This window comes from Coturnix japonica, chromosome 2 (assembly GCF_054131305.1).
Source record: "Coturnix japonica strain WE chromosome 2, WE-NBRP24, whole genome shotgun sequence".
NCBI classification, from domain to species: domain Eukaryota; kingdom Metazoa; phylum Chordata; class Aves; order Galliformes; family Phasianidae; genus Coturnix; species Coturnix japonica.
The window spans coordinates 77,837,842-77,859,476 of record NC_140664.1 but is presented as its reverse complement, the minus strand read 5'-3'; the positions used below and the strand labels follow the sequence as shown (position 1 = coordinate 77,859,476).

Genomic DNA, 21,635 nt, shown 5'->3' with positions numbered 1-21,635 from the left:
AGTTGACTTGTCACATAATTGCAAACAGCCAGCATCTCTGTGGCTATCAGCAACTTGTACCACAGTGCCTGCAGGCTGCCCTGCTTGGTAAATTAGTTCTTGGGCTGGGGTAATGCTGTAATTAAACAAACAAACAAAGCAAGACTCTTACAGGTACATACCACAACAGCAGTGTGGAAAACTTGATCCCTGGACAGCATAGATGTACAGTCTTGCCTGGATCTGTAGTCATGGTGAAACAGGTAACTCTCAAAAAGAACTACCTTAATTGGAAGTCAAATCTGAGCTAATAAAAATGAGTGTGGTTCCAGGCTCCTGTCAAGTTTGACCCATGCGGAGGAAGGGAATATATCAAGCACAGTGGTGGCAATTGTTATCAAGGACAAGATGGGCAGGGACAGGGAATGGTAAAAGAAATAGTAGCTGGTGTAGGGGAACATGGACTTAGGTAAGGCAGCATGATTCAACAGAAAGGTGACTGTTCTACACATGGATCAAGGTGAGCAGGCAACACTAGTGCTAGAAAAATCTGGCATCCCAGAGGCCTATTTTAGTCACAAGTTAGCAGAATATATGAGGTAATATCCTCTCTTGGTTTTGCTTGTGACAGTGTATATTGTTAAGATGTACTAATCCAAGAAAAGAAGAAACAAATATCACTACAGAAGGAGCAAAAATAATCTTGCATCAAACCACGCCTCTTCTCTTAATTTAGGCTAACTTCTATGATGGCAGACCTGACTAAAAACTGGGAAGACAGAGTCACTTGGGACTGAATTAAAACAAGTAGAACAAAATAACTCATATAAAGACTTGGCTGAGCTCTTTCCAGAAGAGTCTGAGGACTTCATCTTTACATGATGTGCTGCTTTCACTAAATGCTTGGGTTGGAGGGGACCTTAAAGCCCACCAGTCCCAACCCGGTGCCATGGGCAGGGCTGCCACGATCCCCATCCAACCTGGCCTTGAGCTCCTCCAGGAATGGGGCACCACAGCTTCTCTGAGCAGCTGTGCTAGCACCTCATGTTAGAGACTGCTGATAAACACTGTTTTCCTCCTAGACCCAAGACCTTTCTTTTAGTCATCAGAACTTGAACACACCTATCACAAAACTGAAACAGTTTCTACTATGTACAAACACAAACTGCTTGATCTATGCTTTATCTAGAAGCTTAATGTCCACTGACCTTTGAAACTGCAGAAGAGCAGTTCAGATTGTATTTATATCTTCCAGCAACTGATAGAAGAAGATTGGGAAAGTAGTACAGTATATGCCTGGATGAAACTATATAATACTATCACATAAAGAAGTTTCAAGGGTTTATCTTTACCATCTGCTTAAACAGCTATCTACAAACTGCACATACTATACAGCTATAGTATGTTTTAAAGGCTATCTCATTTTTTAGAGCTAGATATATAAAACAATTCTTAAGCCATTGAGAAATCTATTTTAGTGGCAAAGAAGCTGAAAAGCTAGCTATTCCATTTATCTGTTTTACAAAAATATAAGAGTCTGTCAGAAACCTCCTCGTGACCACGTACTAAATACTAATAAATCAAAAGTACTGGGAAGACTGCATTATTCTATCTGTGAAACGTAACGGTGGGTTCTTGTACTGCTTATGACACAATTTAGCGTTACCTTAAAACATACAGGTACAGGGTAAGGTTAGTAGATCTCAGAAGCTTGCATAACCAACTGCTGTGAATTCTACATTCACTGCAAGATTATACCCTGTTCTTACATCGAAACAACAAAGAACAATCTGATAAATTCATGTTGATTTTAGTACTACTATTAAGCAGAGGGGCTTGAACAATTTCTAAGAAGCCATAAATAATTATGGTAATTCATAGTTTCCTGAGAAGAGGAGACCAACGTCAGGTTTATGATTTGATGAATATGGTACTACAGGACTGTATGTTAGGTGTACTGTTGTTCAGCATTGCATTAATTATCTGTAAGAAAGGGAGAAGTAAAAATCCCTTGTCGCTGACAGACAATACTTGAAAGGTACCTCTGTATTCAACTGGAAGAAAAAAGACATTGTTAAGGCAGATACGAGGCATGGCAGACCGAGATGCAACAGCCAGGAGTGAAATTAAAAAACGAAAATGCATCAGTTAAACAAGCAAAAACTACTTCCAAACAATAAGAGAGATCCCCTAGGAAACAAAACCCCACCATAAAATAGCAATGAAGCCTTATTTTTTGTTTTCCCTGAGGTTTTTAAAATCAGATTTTACATTTGAAAATAGCGAGCAATGCTACTGAAAAACCCAGGTATTACCTAATGAGCATTTCCTACTGAACCTGTATGTTCTTACTGAGAGTACATTCAACAATTTTGAGGTGTGGCAATTAGAAAATTCAGAGAACTCCATCATCACAAAAAAACAATGAGTGGAAATACACATCAGAAACAAATGCGAGATACACAGCATTTCAGAGGACTTCAAAGGAACTAATCTCTTGCTGTTCACCAGCAGACTGAATTGCTGCTTTTCCACTCTGATTTCAACGATCTTGTAAAGTAGTAATATAAGAAGGACCTGCAAACAGCATCCCCACTATCAGTGCCACACGGAAAATAAAAAAAAAAAGAAAATGGAAAAGAAAAAGCTGTCAAGAGCTGTCCCTGAGGGTGCTCCTATTCTTTGTTCCATGAAATTCCACACGGGTTTTGCTGAGGTAGAAATGGCTAGAAAAAAAAACAACCACCATTTCCTTAACTGACTCTCAGTCTTCTCAGGAAAATTTTGGCAACTACTAAAATGTCAGCTGCGAGGGGATATTTTCAGACCTTGCTATCAAAGCAACAACAGACAACACTGCAAGAGGAATGCCACAGAGCTGTCAGAGGGGCTGTAAGGAGAGGACAGGAAAGAGCCATGTTAGTATCTCTCTCTCCCGCTGATTTTGGGAATTGCCCAAAACCCCATGAAGTTCATTTTTCAGGAATAAACAAAAAAGAACCTTCTACTGTTGCTTGCTGATTTTGTAAAGCTTGAGGATCACGTGTTGACAAATCTGCTCAGGTTCATGGGTCAGAACACTGATCATGATAGGGAAGAGAAAAACTGCTTCAGTTCTGCCTGAAGCTTCACCTTTTTTCTAATGCAGCCAAGTCAGCCTTAACTCACGTTCTTACACACACACACACACCATACATAGACTACAGCATAATAACGTAGGTTGTGAAGTCAAGCACTCAAAAGTGAATTAATGGCAAATTTAAGGCTGCCGGAGCATTGTGCATTACCATATTAAAAATTAATCACAAACACTTTTTCAAAAAGAATTCCTTCAATGCTTTCCTCAGTGCTCAAACACACATTGAGAGGCAGAAATACATATGTATGTAATAGGCTCCCCTGAGCTCTCAGGAACAAAGCCTACCTCCGGCTGAAACAGATCCAACAATCTATCCCAGGTGTAAATCGCTGTGCTATGAAGACTGTACATCAGAAACAAAGTTTTTAGTTACTTGTGATTTTTTTTTTGGTTTTGCTTGTCAACTCCAAATTAGAAAGCTTCTTGCTCAGCTAAGCAGATCTCTTCTGAGGTCTTTAATATCCTTATTAAACTACCAGTGTAAAGTACCAGATTGGCTGGATCATTCTCTACATATTCCCTTCTAAACTTACTACAGAATATAATCTATTCCCATAACTCAGGGAAGGTAAGTCTGATACCTACTTGTGATTTCTGGGCAACTCACAAAAAAAGAATGCATGGTTTAAAATCTAGCTGATGACATATGCTGTAGGACTTCGCTATTCAGAATGCATCCACTTGCTATAACTATGATTTTTATGTCTAAATGCTACAGATTTATTCTCCCCGAGCTGAGGGTAGGATTAATTGAAGCGTTGGTACCCACCAACATACTTGCAAAAAGTTCATTAACTCATGGTGGATCTTATATGGAAGTTTAACCAGACTTAGGATAATTAACAACTTTGATACATTATGACTTTAACGGTAATTAAAACTAATTACAGTGCAAATCAGTAATTAAGATTTTTGTGTGTGTGTGTGATTGTTCTTTAGGAATAAAACAAATACTGCCAACAGGATTTTTTGCCATGCTGGATCAACTGCCTATTCTGTTGCTCTGGAACTGATTTTAAGACACAGCTTTTAGCTGGGATATATCTACATGTGTATGTGGATGTACGTGTGGAACACTCACATGCGTGCGTGTTTTAAGTACAGGGATCTTCACTGAAGCGTTTGATTAAGGAGAGTAATTGGAAAAAATTACAAAGAGTTTGAGTAGATAAACAACAATATTAACCTCTGAGCCTTCTCAGAATGCAACAGAGGCAAAAAATACCGTACCTTGTTCCTATGTCAAGCCAGCTTCCATAATCTTTAACCAAAAAGAAGAAGTGCTAGGAAATAAAACAACTTCCATTAGTACATCAGCAGTGCACAGTTCAAAACAAACTCAAAACTAGTGTTTTCAGGTTGTTTACTCCAAGTTTCTAATTCAAGTAGAACAAGGGCAGGACCTTTCCAGGAATGCTCATTTGGACCAAACAGAAAAATACTCTAAGAGCCAGAAACAGACTTAACATGGTATCAAATATGAGCAGTTAAAGATGGACCGAGTTCTCTTCCTGTTTGCAAGAAACAGAGATTACCACCAGATAGCCTTTTCAATAAGTCAGTCCACCTTGTTGCTTAGAAGAACAGGTTCCCAAATAATGACTAGTATCAAAAAGAAGAGCGTATATTGTTTTCACAGAAATCTGCCACAAATGTTGGGCAACTTCAACAGTTTTTCATCCGCAAAATGGCAATAAAGCCAGGAATGACAGAACAGAACTATTAGTGAATTCAAGCTTATGGTCACATGAAACACTTGGAAGATTCAAGACCACAAACCAGTGTTTTTCCACTACTTCTCCTGCTTCATATACACACAGTTTCTGCATATCACACCACTGTGGTCAGACTTTCTTTGTACACCAACTATATACTTAGCAATTGTTTTAAAATCATTAAGTCAATATAGAAGAATGTGTGAAGTGCAAGATACCGGGGCTTACTAAACACCACTATTCCACACATCTGTACTCCTCTTTACATTTTAGACTGATTCTATTAGTGAAACACTGAGTGTGACTGACTAATATTTTAACCCTTTTCCTTCAGAAGTTACCAAGAATCGGTTTAGTAAAAGGACTTCCTTGGAATAAAGCAAAACTACACCTTCTCAATTTCTTACTCTACAGTCAAATTAGTCACTTGGTTTTGTATTTGCTGCTTTTCCTATATGGTGAGATCCACAGATCACACTATATTGTACACTGCAATTTACAATGATATCATAACTGGAATACTTATACCAAAGTGGCTAAACTCAACCAGCATACGTGAAAAGAAAATACATATGTTACGATCTCTGCTGATTTGATGATATTGTTGTGGTTTAACACTGCAGGTGGCTAAGGACCATCCAGTAATTTGTTCACTTACCCCCCCCCTCCCCTTTCCAGTGTGACTGGGGAGAGAATTGATGAAAACAAAGTGGAACCTGTGGGATGAGATATTAAGGGGTGCTACTTGCTAGGTTGACGACAGTTAAAGGAGAACTACAAAAATGTACTTTTAATCTGTGAAAACTATATTGGGTTACTATTGTTCAGATTTGGGTTGTTTCAATTAGCTTTGACTGTGGACACAAACTGTCTTAAGATTTCATTGCTTAAGGGTTTATTATGAAGGGCACAAAATCTCTTTTCTCAGATGTTGCAGATCTCCTGGATTCTGGCATCACTAACAGTGAAAATGATGTGTAACACATATTTTCCTTTGTGCCTCTTTTTCAAGGAAAAGCGGGTGGCCATGAGGAGGAGGCTCACATTCCTGAAAAATTAAGCCTGGAACAAAGCTAAAATTGATTTAAGCATTGCTTAAGAATTTGATTGGAAAGCACATGAAAAACCCAAATTAAGTTGTTACTTCTTTTTTGTCTCTTGCTATTATAAGAGCATTATTTCTTCAGAAGCTTTAATTACACAAAATTCAAAGAGTGGTGACTGCAGGAGTATTATCTCCAAATTATGCTAGGATTTCAATTCATTGCCCTAGCTGCAAAAACTTAGAAGTCTGAAACAAATTTAGATCCCCACATGGAGTTAGTAGAGCCCCCTTGGCTCCATCTTATTTGAAGAGAATGTGCAACAACAACTTACCAGAGCCATTATGTCTGAAATCACAAGAACAATGAGGAAAAGGCTGCAAAGGAAAAAGCAAAACCAGACTATTATCCAACATACATGGCCAAAGACACTGCAAAGCTTACTAAAATCCCCACAAAGAAATTAAAATAAGACACAGTTTCTTGTGCTTGCCTTTTAAACCACTCAGCTACTTTTGCATTTATTAGAGAACTATTAAAATACATGACTAGAGCATTTGGTATTTATAATCCCACCCTGCTTGAAACAGGCATTTCACATTAGCAGTTTCAATTTTGCAACAGAGAACCCTAACACGAGTCATTTAGCAAAGAAAAAAAGCATGTTGGAAGCAGCGCCTGTCCATTCCTGACACTGGGAGCTTGTGCACCAGCTAAGCCAAATAAAGCTGATTTAGAAGCTTGAGGATGGATTCAAGAGTGAATAGAACTGTTTTGGATAAGGAGATAACTGATCTGATTGGTCCTACTCTGACATCTTCCCTGCTGAACAAAATGCATGCCTCCTTTTCAGAGCTCTGGGCTCCTGTAGGGTCTTCAAGCAAGGCACAGCATTTTGGTGGCATTCTCCCAGACTCCTGAGAGCCTGCCAGGTAGGCTGCAGCCAATAAAATGAACCAGAAGGGAGCACGTAGAGCTATTTTTTTTCCCCATTAACCTAATGTTCTTTTCATTAAACTATGTAAATCCTAAATTGCATGAAAGCAATTACTATAACTGGTTAAAACTAGTTCCTAGTTAATGACACTGAAGCAATGTAGCAAGAAGCTGACCCATTAGCAGAGAAGTCTTTAAGTATAATACAGCTAATTTGTCAGTTGTACCATCATAAATCCACAAAGCCTTTTTAGAGAGGAAATGTTCTGCTGCAGCACTCAATAAGCTTGAACAGGGGGATACCCATACCATTGTCTTCTGATAAGAAAAGGGTTCTGCTATTGCTTAAATCAGCTATGTTTCACTGGTGAAGCTGCATGCTACAAACCTACTGCATCTCACTGAAAAGCCTCCTTCCTCTCACCTATGGCTCAGATTGGATGCTGCAATCTAGAGGGCTGTTTTGACAGGCAAGTTACAGGAACATCCTGACAGAATATTCTCCATGAACAGCAAAAAAAAAAAAAACAAAAACCCAAAAACAAACAAACAAACAAAAAGAGTAATTCTTTTATCTATAAACAAGGAGCTTGGGAGCAATTGAGTGAAATCACAAAAATCTGCTTTGTGCTGTTCTGAACTGCAGGAAACCTTTCACAACGGAAGGACAACGCTAATTTCAGGGCATGTTTATAACACTACAAAACAAGATTGCTGCCTGTGATGGTTTAATTTAGCTAGCAGGGGCAGCAGGAGCGATAATGAGTGCAATACAGGCTCTGGGATGCACTGACAATCAGAGCACAACTCCTCCAGGGAACCTGGGCACATCTTGTGGTTTCTGTCTCATTCCCAAGTGGATGCTGAGGCAGTATCTTTGCTATTGTTACCTGAGCATTTAAATGAAACCAGCAAAAAATCCCAACCTGAGGTACAGCCAGTCTCAGTGTTGTAAACGTGTACTTGCGCCTCACAGTTTAAGAAGTTTATGTAATGTCACCTCTCACACACACAGGCATTTCATAGACGCCTGCAATAGTTCTGGCATCACAAGCATTCCTAAGTTGGGAAACACTGACCTTTATGATGCCTAATCCCTATATATGTAAATTGCTAGCTGATCTTCTGAACATCCCCAGTTCCTCTTGGTCTAAGGTTGCCGTGTACATCCTAGCACTGGGTTGCATTATAATAGGGAGACAGCAGGCAGGGCAGAGAGGGGATGAGAACAAACTGAAAGGCACAGGGTATCACAGTCAATATGGACAACTCCCCCCAGCTTAGCTGAGGTATAGATTCACTGTAGTACCCCTGCCACTGTCAAGTGAGACCCTCAGTCAACCTCACACAAGATCCCGCTAGGACAAATTCAAAACCAGATGGCTGACCAGGACCACCTCCATGTCAGCACCATGATGAGCAGAAGTTGGGTACTCTTCTTACATTCTCTCTAAAGAAGTCTTTAGAGATGGAGAAAGAACTGGCTGTCCTACTGCAAGGAAGAAACTGTTTACTCAGAGGGCAGTGAGGCAGTGGCACAGCTGCCCAGAGAAGCTGTGGTGCCCCATCCCTGGATGGGCATAAGGGCAGGTTGGATGGGGCTCTCGGCAGCCTGATCCAGTGGATAGCAGCCCTGTCCATAGCAGGGGGTTGAGGCTGGGTAGGTATTAATGTCCCTTCCAACCTAAGCCACACATTTTGTATTTGTTTTTTAAATGCTATTCACGATGAGGTCAATGCTCTGCATCAGTTACATTATAAATAGGTTATTTTTAAAATACTTTACTACTGGCAGAGTTGCAATATAAAACAAAAGTCAAACTTCAGGTTCCACTCATTTGTCTACATTATGAAGAAAAAAGTGCTCCTTCTGTGTATTGTCAAGAAAGAGTATTAAATATCACTCCTTCAGACAAACCACACACTTCCATTTAAAATCATTTATCACAATGGAAAGAACTCCTGCGCTTGCAAAATCACTGAACAAAAAATAGAAACCACATTAACAAGTAGAAGTAGCATTGTAACCTATTACTTTATTATTTAAATTGAGATTTGACAATTCTGAATTCTTGGCAGAATAGATTTGAAACCCTTACTAGTGCAGAAATACAGCACTTACTGTACCTCTTAGATGACAGTTGTGTTGTGACTTGAACAGCTTCAAAAGCACATGATACCAGAACAAATGGTATTACAACCTGTTTAAAACACAAGCAACATTTGTTTATAGTCGTATTTACAAAACAACCTGGCAGGTTGTGGAAATATTTTCCAGATTTTGAAATTATCACGGAACATGTATGTTAGAAAAACAAAATATTGGCAAGAAAAGGTGGAAACATATTCTGCAAAAAGTATGTTTAATAAACAAACAGAAAATCCCTCCTGTGGTTGTAGCTGAACTGCAGTGAAATAAACCATGAGGCAATATGGAAAACTATAATTAAAACACCCTGATGATCCTCACTTCATTTAGCCCTTTTTAGCACTGATGATAAATACTTCAGCAAGGCCAGAGGAAAAAACTGTTGAGATAAGATCTCACGTGACAGATGTAGAGTTTCAAGCAACGTATAATAGGCCAAACTCAGCCATCAAAAAATATTTAAAAAAACAAAACATAGCATGTATTCAGCAAGAGAAAAGTCCGTTTTCCCAAGGACAGAAAAAGCAAAAAGGCAGAGGCAGGAACTACTGCATATCTTTAAGAAATCCATGAATTCCCTATGTTCCTTCCTGTTTTTCTCTTTATCTTTGCCTCAGGCATATAAGAAGAGAGCTCGCATACCTTGCCTGTAAGCAAGAAGTGCAATCCCGTCTCTAATAGATCACTAAGATATTAAAAACATGTTAAAAATAGTACTCATTGTAACAGTGACAGCCGAATCAGTTAAGCACCCAAAGCTCATACTTAACGTAATGTAGATAGATGAAACTAATAAAAAAAAGTATATATTCCCTCAGTGTTTCTGTAGATATTATGCTATGGGGAAAACTTACCATTTAAAAAAATTATTTAGAGGTCTTTTCAACATCTGAAACCTCCAGTTTAATACAACAAACCAAACTAATGCCGTTAAATTATACTTCCCCTACAGTTTAGTTTATTTCCTTTGGGAATCAGAGTTTAGCTCTAGAAACACTATAAAGGCTGAAAGCTTCACACATGGATGAGAAGGCTAATGAAGCTCAAACAAAGATATAGGTTTTCGTAACAACTGCGTACGTGATACATCGTTTATTAAACGGTACTTTGAGAAAATTTCACTCCAGTAGAACTACTAACCTTCAACAGAAGCAAACCTCCCATCATAAAGGGACTGAACACAGTCAGGAAACAATAGACAGATGCAGGATCAAAACTAGAAAAACATGAAAAAGACATTACAACGCGTCCTCAAAATGGCATTGCATTTAAAAACACCGCATTTAGTTAATCCTGTGCATGCACATTTTTAAACAAGGTTTCCAGATTTCTCTTCTCTTGCTCGAGTATTGAATTAGCAAGGACTGTTTACACTTCACTTTTCTTTCTCTACAATTTTCTCTGCTGGTGTCTTCTGGAGAGCAATGCTATGAACAGCCATTGAGTTCTCTCCACTCCTTTCTATGCAATAGAAATTGAGATGACCTTTAAACCAGTGTCAGCACTTAGGGAACATATTACAGAGAGCAGAAACAATATCATTAGTTATCAATATTAATCATCAAATATTGCTTTAATTCTGCTGCCCTATTTTTGTTGACAAAACTTATATTTGGTACACCAACTGTAGGATGAACTTTTGTAGCCTACTGTTTTCTCAAATGAATGAACACTATTTACCTGTTAACGGATGCTATGTTTCCAGTGCCAAAAAAGGCAGTCACGATGAAGAAAACCTAGATGTATTTAAGGAAAACACACCACAGAAACAGTTGCAGTAGAACAAAGCATTTTTCCCTTCATTCCAATCTACTCCCCAAATCCTGTCATGAAACTCCAAGAAGCACACCCCTATTACAGTTTCCCACTGCATGAAGACAATCAAGAGCATTGTCTAGCTCTACCCAGCATTTCAGATTTCTCCTCTCCTCTCCTCTCCTCTCCTCTCCTCTCCTCTCCTCTCCTCTCCTCTCCTCTCCTCTCCTCTCCTCTCCTCTCCTCTCCTCTCCTCTCCTCTCCTCTCCTCTCCTCTCCTCTCCTCTCCTCTCCTCTCCTCTCCTCTCCTCTCCTCTCCTCTCCTCTCCTCTCATTCCATTTCACCAGGCAGAGAGTTTGTGACAATGACTCCTGCTGCTAGAACACCCTCTGGGTCCTTCCGCTCCTGTTACAGCCACTGCATCAGATCATTTAAGTCTCTGCATAAACAGCTTGCTACCAACTATTCAGCAGAATTGTTGTGATTCTGCACACAATGTTTCTGAAAGATTAGGTCAGCATAACTACAGAAATTATACCTCCCAAGTGTATCACATCATTTCAAGTTTAGTAACACAGCAGTCTAACAGCATAGTGCAAATCTGCCAGTTGAGATTTATAAGAACAACAATTCTGTAATAAAACAGAAAAAATACCAGTGACACATAGGTCTAATCAAAATGCTAAGCATATGCAATCTGGATCTTCTTCTGGAAGATAAGGCTGTAAGGTGCAGGCTGACTTCTGGACCCTATAGACAAAGCCTGGAAGATTATTTTCAAGATATACAACTCATGGGGTTGCAGATGCAGCATGATTGTTCTAATAGAAAAAGCCTCTAACAACACTATTTCTAATTGCTGTACATATCTAAATTTTAAAAACAAACATCCGTGCCTTTTGAGCTAGAATGTATCATGCCTTATCTCTGCAAAGGAGACTGCAAATTGTGTATTTTTTTCAAGACATGAACAGAATACATTCAAGTGTTTTCAAGTAAGATAAGATTAAAGTACTATATTTATGTGTTTGAGATTATGAGGTAGTATACTGAAGTTTTAAAAAACAATCTCGTGTCATTAGCTATAGGACTGGAGGGAATGGTTTCAAGCTGCAGCAGGGGAGATTCAGGCTGGACATTAGGAAATATTACTTCTCAGAAAGGATGGTCAGGCACTGGAATGGACTGCACAGGGAGGTGGTGGAGTCATCGACCCTGGGGGTGTTCAAGGAATGACTGGATGTTGTGCTGAGGGACGTGGCTTAGTGGGAGCTATTGGAAATGGGTGAATGGTTGGACTGGATGGTCTTTTAGGTCTTTTCCAACCTTGGTGATTCTATGATTCTATGTTGGTTAATTTTTAGGATTTAACGGCAATAATTTCACTACGAGCTTATTCTTTGTTTAAACCCCAGCAAAGTAACAAGTAAAGTAGATGAACTCGCTGCAAGATTTGATAAGCTGTTCTTCAGATATACTGGATAGAGAACACATGTCCAACACCTAGGATGTTGTCTTACCACTTCTTTAGCACTGAGCTGTCTAACTAAGTGACCAACTCACTTCCACTTCTGCAGTTTTTGCTAGTAGCAGTATTGAGGCAGCTCCTTCCTACCTCCATCTATGACAACCCACCTGTGACAGAAAGTTGTATATTCCAGTCTGGCTCATTCCAGACTCTCCCACTTGCATACTCACTACCTTTTCTACCAAATCGCTTTCACTGAACTGCAGTCCCATGACAAAAAAAGAAAAGCTGTAATATTATTAAGCTTTTAGAGCACTGAAAACAAACAAAAATACCGTTAGCAGTTGAAGTTACAGTAATGCAAAATAACTGCAATGCTAATAAACAAGCAGCCCTTCCCCTCAAGCACAGATCTCTTCTAGCAGCAAAATTAAGTGAATCACACATCCTTTCTAGGCCAGAATCTGGCAACATGTTTTGTTAGTCTGCAGGAGCTTTTCTTCCCATCTCCTCTGATTGGACATGGCCAATGCCCACCTTTTAACAGTTTCTTCCTAACATGCTGTCATACTCTAAAAACGACAAAACAAGAATAATTTTAATATCACTTTTTCCAATTAATTTATCAAGACTGAATGAATTATCTGCAGACAAAATGTAATAAAACACAACCAAAGTTGAGAACCAGTGTCCTTAGAATAAAGGTTAACTCAACTGTAACAGTCATCTTTTCCAACCTTAATGATTCTATGATTCTATACGAGGCCAGACTTTACAAAGTGGCCAAGAAGATGGATTTCAAAAAAGCACAGTTCATTACAGTTTTGTTGGTTTGTTTTGCTGCTGCATCAAAAAGCAGCATACGAGACCACTGTCTTTTGAGCAACATCAGATAAATAATCTTCACTGTTCTCTGTTTCCAGTCACTACCAGAATACAGCTTTTGACTGACTGAAACAAACCCATCTTTTCCTTGGAACGCAGCAACCAACAAAAGGATACGAAGAAGAAAGACCTGCGGATGTCGTCTAGGTGGAGCTGTCGAAACTGAGTTATATCAGTAGCATAGGCGAAGTTGAAAACAGCAAGCTGGAAAGACAGCAGAAGAAATCAATACCTAACATAACAGATGTACTCTGACAGACCCACCATATTTTACAGAAATGAATGAGAAATAAGCCTAATCCCCTAGCAGTTGTTATTAGAGTGGTATCATGATGAGGACTGCAACCTTTCTTTTTCTTTTTTTTTTTCTTATTATGCTTTAATGAATCTGCCAAAAAGACTCTACAAATGAGGTGATCAAATGAACAGTGAAGCTTCCTCTGCTATCTACACTAAAAAAAAAAGAACTTATATGCCTTAGATTTATCATATTTTTCCATCACAAATATTCTCCCTCCTACACACAAACACTTCCACTGCTCACATGAGCGTGTGAAAAAAGACCCACAGAAATAAAAGACCACAATTATCCTTAGTTGACTTATGCTGCGAATGAGAACACATTAATATTCTCCATCTCCCTTAGTTCTCATCACAATAACACTTGACCTAAAGAGAACTGTCTTCAAAGTTTTAGAAGCCAGTGAATTCCTTTCCATTGCAGAAAAGAAAAAGAAAAAAAAAACAACCTCAAATAACATAGTTTCAATGCTGTCAACTTCTTAATTAAAATTAAACTCGCATCAGAAAGCTGAGTTGGATTCTCAAGCACAAGATTTACTTTGTCTGAGTATTAACATGCACCTGATAGATTCTTTTTCTAATCTAAAATTGGGAAGCAGGAGTGAGCATTATCGTTTGTTTCACTCGGAACAAAAAGTCAGATGACATACGGATAGCAACAACATAAACACTAATTACAGATCACTTCCATTCTTTTCATTTGCATTTGATTAATGAAGTGTTCATCACTGTTCTAGTCTTCTGTGCAATACGCTGCTTTAATAGAATTTTATTTAAAAAGAAAAACAAGTAGAAGATCAGAACACCATCAGGCAGGTAAGCACCACAGATTGATTCTTAGCACTTTAGATACTACAAAACATCCTCAAATAAAATAAGTATACATAGTAACAATGCAATTCCTATTCTCATTTCTGATATCCAGCCTTAAATTGGTAAATTCCATACTCTCTCAAGCTTTAAAATCATCTCCCCCTGTGGCAGAAACAAAATCAAAGTATTTGTGAGATTCGCTCTGGTGACTGCTTTGGCATGAAAGATGTGTACCACCACTTTAATAAGCGAGTCTGGCCATTCCTGTGTGTTCTTACCCGATTCTCCATGAGCAGCACCAAAGAGGGCACACTTGGGAGAAACAGGGAAGAACCATGTTGCGAATTTGCCTGGCTCTGAGCACATAGACAGCTCTGCAATGGGTACTTTTGCTCTAACCAAACTGATGGCATAGCCAAAGCTTGCTAAAAGCCTTGACCTAATCTAAAAGCAGCAGTGTAAGCAGCACAGGCTTTGAAAATAGCTTCAAAAATTTTAGGGTTGGAAGAAATTGCGTTGACATCTATTACAGAACTCTTTTTCCAGGCAAATCAAAGACTGTATGAGTTCCTATTTAGTCTCCAGTTCTTTGCCTGGCTAATCAAAACCAAAGCACCTTCCTTTAAGAAGGAAAGTAGCAGAACAAAGTCAAACAAGATTTCTTGCACTTCCTGTGGCTCATTTCAGAAATGAAAATGCTTCTTTTCAGTCTCTTACATAGACACTCACTACTGCCATCAGAATAGAGAAAGTACAGTGACACTGTACTTGATCTGAAGAGTTACTGGACCTTACTCTGAATTAGCATTACACTCAAAGAAGAGAGCTTTGTATTTGGCAGAACACACTGCTAAGTCAAAATGATTTCCTGCATTCCTAGAAATAGCTCTGATGTGAAACATCTTCTACAAGGTCACATTCCCATTTCATGAGACAGCTGTTACTGGTATCTCCCGAGCTCCAAAGTAGAAAACTCAAAGTCTTGCTCTGTGAAAGTCACTCAGAACATTTATTGCACCTAGAGGAAAAAGAAGATGCTTCTTATAATTTAAACTGATATAACTATCTGAGGCTGTTACCTTTGGTTTGAGTGAAAGACCATAATGCTGCAAAGCTTCTTGTTCCATCTGTATCCACGCCAACATCAAACCAGAGAGCACCAGTGGAAACAGAGCTTCATATCTGATTAGCAATATAATAATCATAGGAAGGGAAGTCACTAACAACCATTTAACATCAAATACCATCACATTTATTTTATCGTTCTTTACCCAAATCATACATGGAAACCACAACAGCACTCTCCCTGTCACCATGTCTGAGGAGCACCCGCATCTGGTTGGTGAAGTTTAAAGCCACACAGCAATAAAATTGTACAAGTAGGACAGGCAGAATGCTGCAGCTTTGCTCAGTTGTATTTTGCATCCATTTCTTTATCTGATTGTTGCCATTGGCAACAATTGGCTGATTTCCCACTGGTATGATTAATAAAATCAATGCAAATCAAATTAAAAGGAAACAGGAAAAAAGTCACATCCAGCACTTGTTTTCTTCAAAATGGAAAGCACTGCAGTAAGACTTATTGAAAACTGAGAAGGCTCAGACCAACATAGGATCTAAGAAGTGTGTCTCTTTAGGATCTCATCACACAACCTCATTGTGGTGATTTCAATCCAGCAGTCAGGAGAAAGGCAGTCACGTGATAAAAAGAACATCCCATTTTATTGAACTCAAATGCCTTCTTTATTTCCTCGGCATCAATCTATGCCAACACCAACATCCATTCTAACAGCAGTGTTAAGTTAAACTCTAATCAAGGCAGCTCAGCCATTCTAGCAGCTAGACCTCCTGTGTCAGAGGGGTATTGCTAGCTTCTACAACAAGCCAGCATAGCAAACTATGAACGTATTTATCTGAGAAATTATTTATCTGAGCAATTAAAACACTCTTTTTTCTTCTTCTTCTTCTTTTTTTTTTTTTTTATTTTAAATAATTTTCTGAGTTTGTTGGTCTGTGTGAACACTGTAGGAAAGCACCAGAGAGCAGTCAGCATTTAAGTGGTTTGGTGCAGGGCCATGACATAAAAAGGGAGGTTGTCACTGTCACAAAGAATAACACTCGTGCTTTATCCATCAGCCAGAAAGTCAATTGCACGAGTGTGTGTAGTCTGAAGATTAGGATCACACTCTTGATGGTGAACTGGTAGGAAGGTGGGAGATAAAAATAAGAAAGGTGCTTGATCTGAAATAGCTACAAGAGGCAGCTATTGCAAAATATCTGCTGTAAGATATTTTACTCCACTTAATTTCCCAGCGTAATTAAGTCTGGAGGATAAACGAGAGGGGCGGTGAAAGGGATGGTTCCCATGTTCCTTACTAGTTGTGCTTTTAAGAGCTACTGAGTGGGCAAAATGTTGGTTAGCTGACAGGGAACTTTCTTTGCTTAAAGCTCTAGATGGCTGTTTTTTGCCCCAGAGAAGAGCAAGCTCTGCTCTTTCTGGGGGCTTAGCACCCTTTTGAAAAAAATTACCTCCATGACTTTCCACACTTCCCTTATTTTAGGGCTACCTGTTTCCCATCACATCTCCTTTACTTTTTTTCACTACTTTTCTTTCTGAACAGAAAGGCATGTACTAAAACAACAGAAGATGTAAACTAAAACGGATTTTCTTATTTTAGTGCAAGACTGTTTGAATATGCATCCTCTCAGTCTTCATTTGGTCTAGCTGAAAGGAATGTCAACAAAACAGAGAGCTTATAATAAATACAAAGAGAACTGCGGAAGTTCCCCTGAAATAATCTTCAGGGAACTGAAAGGAAAAATAAACAGCGAGACTTAAAGCTGGAAGCATCACATCTTTAACAGGAATACTCATGAGATTCAGCAGACAATGCTACATTTCGCTCCTGATTTTCATATGCAACAACAAAGCAAATGGAGTAAGAAATACCCTGTGCTGAGCAGCAGGTAGGTGGCCATCAGTGAAAGCAGTATGCTGAATAGTCGCTGGAAGAGCAACGTGGGACTCAGTAATGGCAATGCAGAGGAAGATGCTGCAATAAAGGAAGAACTGTCAGTCAGTGCATGCAGAATATTTCCTCCTCAGTAACAAGATAACATTCCTCAAATCTTGACAGCTTTATGTACAAAAATTCTATATGGGTCATACACGCCCTACTTATTTTGAAAAGTTACTTTTGTTGAAGAAAGACCAAACTTTGGCTTTTTTTTCTTTTTTCATTAGCCCTTCCCCAGGGCCTCATGGGAGGTGAGGAAAACAGAAAAGTGCTCCCTCTCTTCTAGTAGCTTGTTTTCAAAGAGAAAGAAAAGTAGAGGAAAAGTATCCAGGTGCCTGAAGTTGGGAATGAAAGAAGGAAAAGAACTGCTCTGATTTGGCCATTTTAAATCTGTGGGGCTTTTTTTTGTTTTGTTTTGTTTTTTTTCCTGTTTGCTTGCTTTTAAATGTGAAAATTTTATTTAATATTGTTTTGTAATGTTTGCTATTGGTATTCCACATCATAACATCATGTGGAGCACAGAGAAGAACTACATGTCCCAGAGGACCTCACGGTCAGAGAGGAAAATACGTCACTGAAGTGACGCTTGCTCCCTGTCTCTGGGTGTGCTTCCAAGCCGTAGCGCGTTCAATTTCAAAGTAGGCTTCTCAGTCTTCAGAAACCTCTCTCTCTCTTATTTTACTTGATTTATTAGCCTCAGTTTCAATTAGATTGTATAATATTGTGTTATCTTCTATTCCAATATCATAGTTAGTAAAATAAGTTTCCCTCCTTAGATCATTATCGCTTCTCTGTTTGCTTCCTTGAGCCCAGCTCCCATCTCCCTACCCCTTTCCCTTTTTCCCTTCCCATTTGTCGGGGGCCGGGGGGCCCATAGGTCTACTGTCCCCCCTGTCACAGACATAGACTGATCTAGATAACTCTGTGACAAATATGCTTACAAAGGAGTGGACAAATAACATTGGTGTCATTCTTCATTGTGGTAAGGTCCGCTCACTATCCAATAACACTGAAAGGTTACTTCAGCATTAAGTCATAATTACTTATTCTATTAAGGAACAGAAATGAAACTATAATATACAGCAAGTACATCTGTTTTGCTGTGCTTATTGTCACAGTATCTATGTAGCATATCTTTGAATCAGTAATGAGGCAGTTTCTCCAACCTTCATTTCATTTCCTGGCTTTTAGCCTTGGCCATTGCTAACAGGATAAGGGACTTCATCTCAACAGTGCTTCAGCCTTCTAGCATCACTTACAGCTTTCCATGCTTACTGAAGGCACAGCTAAAGGAGGAACTCCAGGGACACTCACTGCAAGCCAGAACAGCTGGAAAAAAATTTCAGCATGACAACTAGCTTATGTGAATGACATACATGCATCGCTCTCTGTATACAATCACAGATGAAAACAGATGTGTGTGTGGCAGAATATAATTAGCCTTTCCAACTCTGAGATGACACACGAAATATTAACCATCAAAAGACTTGCACATTTCTGGCTGACCTACAAAGTCTCAGGGCACGTTCCTTGTAGGATTATAATGTGACATTCCTCAAAACTTGGCTAGTTGCTATGGTATGCCAATGAAAACTTCAAAACATAACATATATTGATTTAGAAACATCTGGTAATGCTAAAAAGAAAGTTCTGAAGAACATGGAAGTGGCTGGACTCACTCTGCCTCCCGGGTTTACCTCTGTATGTCAGTGGCTACCATACAGGAACTGCAACAACCACAGAGCCTAACAGCTGAAGCCAGCAGGTTCTTTTTTCAGTCTTGCAGGCACACACCCATGAGTAATTTGCCCGATTCCTCCCAAACCAGTCTTTCTTTCAAATTTTAATTGAGGTTTAAAATTATTATTATTTATTAATATGGTAGGCTTCATATTCATCAGAATGGCTATTTGAAGAGGGGATGACAATTTGTTAGAGAACTTCAGAAGTATCTAGCTTAGCATTATCATGAATACATTCTAATAACTATATTTCTGGTTGTATAAACAGAGAAGAGCAAAATGACAGCTTAAGAAGGACAGTACTGATCTTCCACAAGTAAGCAAAAAGATTAAAAGACATTTGGCCAATTATAGAGTCACCAATCCTGGAACTAGGAGTACTGAGGAGAATCCATTGGATGCCCTAGGCTTTTTACCTGCTTAGTTCTGTGTTTAATTATGTAAAGCACCTTCAACAAATGCATAAGGCTCCTACCTTGAATATCATATCCATTTGAAAAGATTACTTCCAGTCTGAAAAATTTTGCTAAAATATTCAATACCAGCGTGACAGCAAACAGGGTACACAGTTTACCTCTTTTTAGCTTTATTTTTGTCATAGAAACAACAGCACCAGCAAAGAGAATTTCTGACATAATTTTTCCTTAACATTCTAGACTTCTCTAACTTTCCAAATAATCTCATAGATAAAAAACACATTTCTTTCACTGTCACACATAAAAGAACAATAACCTTTACCCTCAGTTCCTGCTACAGTAAGCCAAGAGGACATCATTGATTTCATTGACTTTAAAATTGCAAGGAATTCATCCATACAGAGACAAGCACTTTGCTTAGTAGGCTACAAAGGAAAGGATGATGGAAAGAAAACTACATTATGAAGAGTATTCCCCCCACACACAGTGATCACAGTCAGTTGTATCAGTCTTGAATTTGTTTGCTCAAACAGAAGTAAGACTTCTTGAACTGACAGGATTTGATTAAGGTACAGCAATGCGACCAGTACAGGAATGCACACAATATACAAAATGTGCAGCAACTAGAGAACAGGAGTCATAATTCTTCCATTAAGCTACATCTAAATTATAGGTCCTGACTTCTAGAAAATTACTGCTTTCAAACATTAAAGTGGAAATTTTTTGGTCTAAAACAAGTCCCACATTTCGGATCAGACAGGGATAAATACTGCCTAACATTTGCTAATGGAGCCACACGGAAATTATTTTACAGTTGAAATACCAAATGAATTACTTTATTCCATAACCCCAGTGATAATTACATTTGCTCTGTTTAATGATCCTACAATTTTAATTTAAGAGCAGTGAAAAATCCAGACTTGATTCTTTTTTCTTTAATAATTAGCTTCTAACAGATATCAAACATATACTAATTTTACTAGTTCAGAAGCATTTTCTAAGTCAGCTCTGAAAAGCACATCCTGTAACCCAAGGATCTCTGCTGTCAGTTGCAGCTTTAGTTCTTACTGAAATACAGAAACATTCTTTTCCTCACATCCCCACGTTTTAACTTTCTTGTTTGTAGAAACAACAAGAAACCTCAGATCACTCTTATATGGCTTCAACTAAAGCAAAAAGGAGGTATGTATTACTATAACCCTAAAAAGGATATTCAAAACAAAAGATAAAGCTACCTGTAAACTCAGTTGTTAGTATTTTATTATAACCTTAAGAAGGAGTCATATTTTAGAAAACTTCCCGAAGCTTTATGAGAAAAAAACTTAATTTAGTAAATATATTATCAGACTTTAAGAAGTCAAGCAAAGAAACATGTGGAACCATAAGATGTTGATACTAACGAGTCAATGCTCCTCAACCCAAACCTTAACCCTAAAAAATACCAGAAAAGAAGTCTGAGAAGCAAGATGCTTACCTAGAGTCATCCAACTGATAATTTGATTGAATACAGGCAATCCTTGCTTGTTTTTAAGACTGTTATGAGTACTGCTCACAACATACGTTGAAAGTGCAATACTGAACATCTAGAGAGAAGAAAATCAAAGAAACACGTAATTAGTGTGGAAATCTCTGCCATACCATATTGAATATGTAAATATGCTTTCAAGTTGCATAAACACTTCATCTGAATCAACAGAAGAACAGGAATCCTGAGAAAGACTCTGACGTGTAAGTTTTCTATCTTTTTCTACCCACAGGTTTTTACTGAAATAAGTGCAACTGTGATAAAAGGAACCAAACAAAAAGCCTAACAGATGAAGTAGGCAAAGGTCCTTGACTGGCAGCCATAAAGAAGCAGCACAACTTCAGGCTTGAATGCAAGATCAGGTACAGGGTGAAGAGAAAGCGTAGTTAAAGCTCTGCACAGGCAAAACACAGATAGCAGCAGCACAAACTGGAGGTGTAGTTTAAAGGACAAAGAATCTGCAATCTTAGCAAATTGTTCAGATGAAATAGTCTGAGCCACCTCAAGCAGAAACCTCCACTTTGGAGAAGCAGTAAGATGGAAGGGATTTTGTTTTGGGCTAATTCAAGAGATGTCAACCAGTCATCAAGTGTGAGCCAAAAAAAAAGAAGGGGGGATGGTGGTGGTGGGAATTATCCTAGTCAGTCATTTATGTAAGTAGACAATTATTCAAGAATATGTTTGAGCCAAGAATTCAGTTACTGTTATTTGTTCACAACTTCATAATTTCACTGAAAGGCAAATGATGC

At 38.6% G+C, this 21,635-nt stretch overlaps 1 protein-coding gene across 9 annotated transcripts in view; it reads right to left on the bottom strand.

The window, feature by feature from the left end:
• Positions 1-21,635, bottom strand: part of PIGN (phosphatidylinositol glycan anchor biosynthesis class N) — a 100,228-nt gene that overhangs the window by 4,364 nt on the left and 74,229 nt on the right. For 8 of the 9 annotated variants that reach the window (XR_014943599.1, XM_085540348.1, XM_015854524.3 and 5 more), the window contains 9 exons: positions 20,836-20,944; positions 17,137-17,239; positions 15,266-15,368; positions 13,188-13,274; positions 10,642-10,697; positions 10,102-10,177; positions 8,940-9,013; positions 6,211-6,253; positions 4,349-4,401 (listed from right to left, as the gene is read on the bottom strand). Coding sequence is in view for 7 of the 9 variants with exons in the window: in XM_085540348.1 (XP_085396474.1) it covers positions 4,349-4,401; positions 6,211-6,253; positions 8,940-9,013; positions 10,102-10,177; positions 10,642-10,697; positions 13,188-13,274; positions 15,266-15,368; positions 17,137-17,239; positions 20,836-20,944 (704 nt within the window). In the remaining 2 variants the exon portion in view is untranslated. Of the gene's footprint in view, positions 1-4,348; positions 4,402-6,210; positions 6,254-8,934; positions 9,014-10,101; positions 10,178-10,641; positions 10,698-13,187; positions 13,275-15,265; positions 15,369-17,136; positions 17,240-20,835; positions 20,945-21,635 lie in introns of all 9 variants that reach the window. The other variant, XR_001553247.3, reaches the window with a different exon arrangement.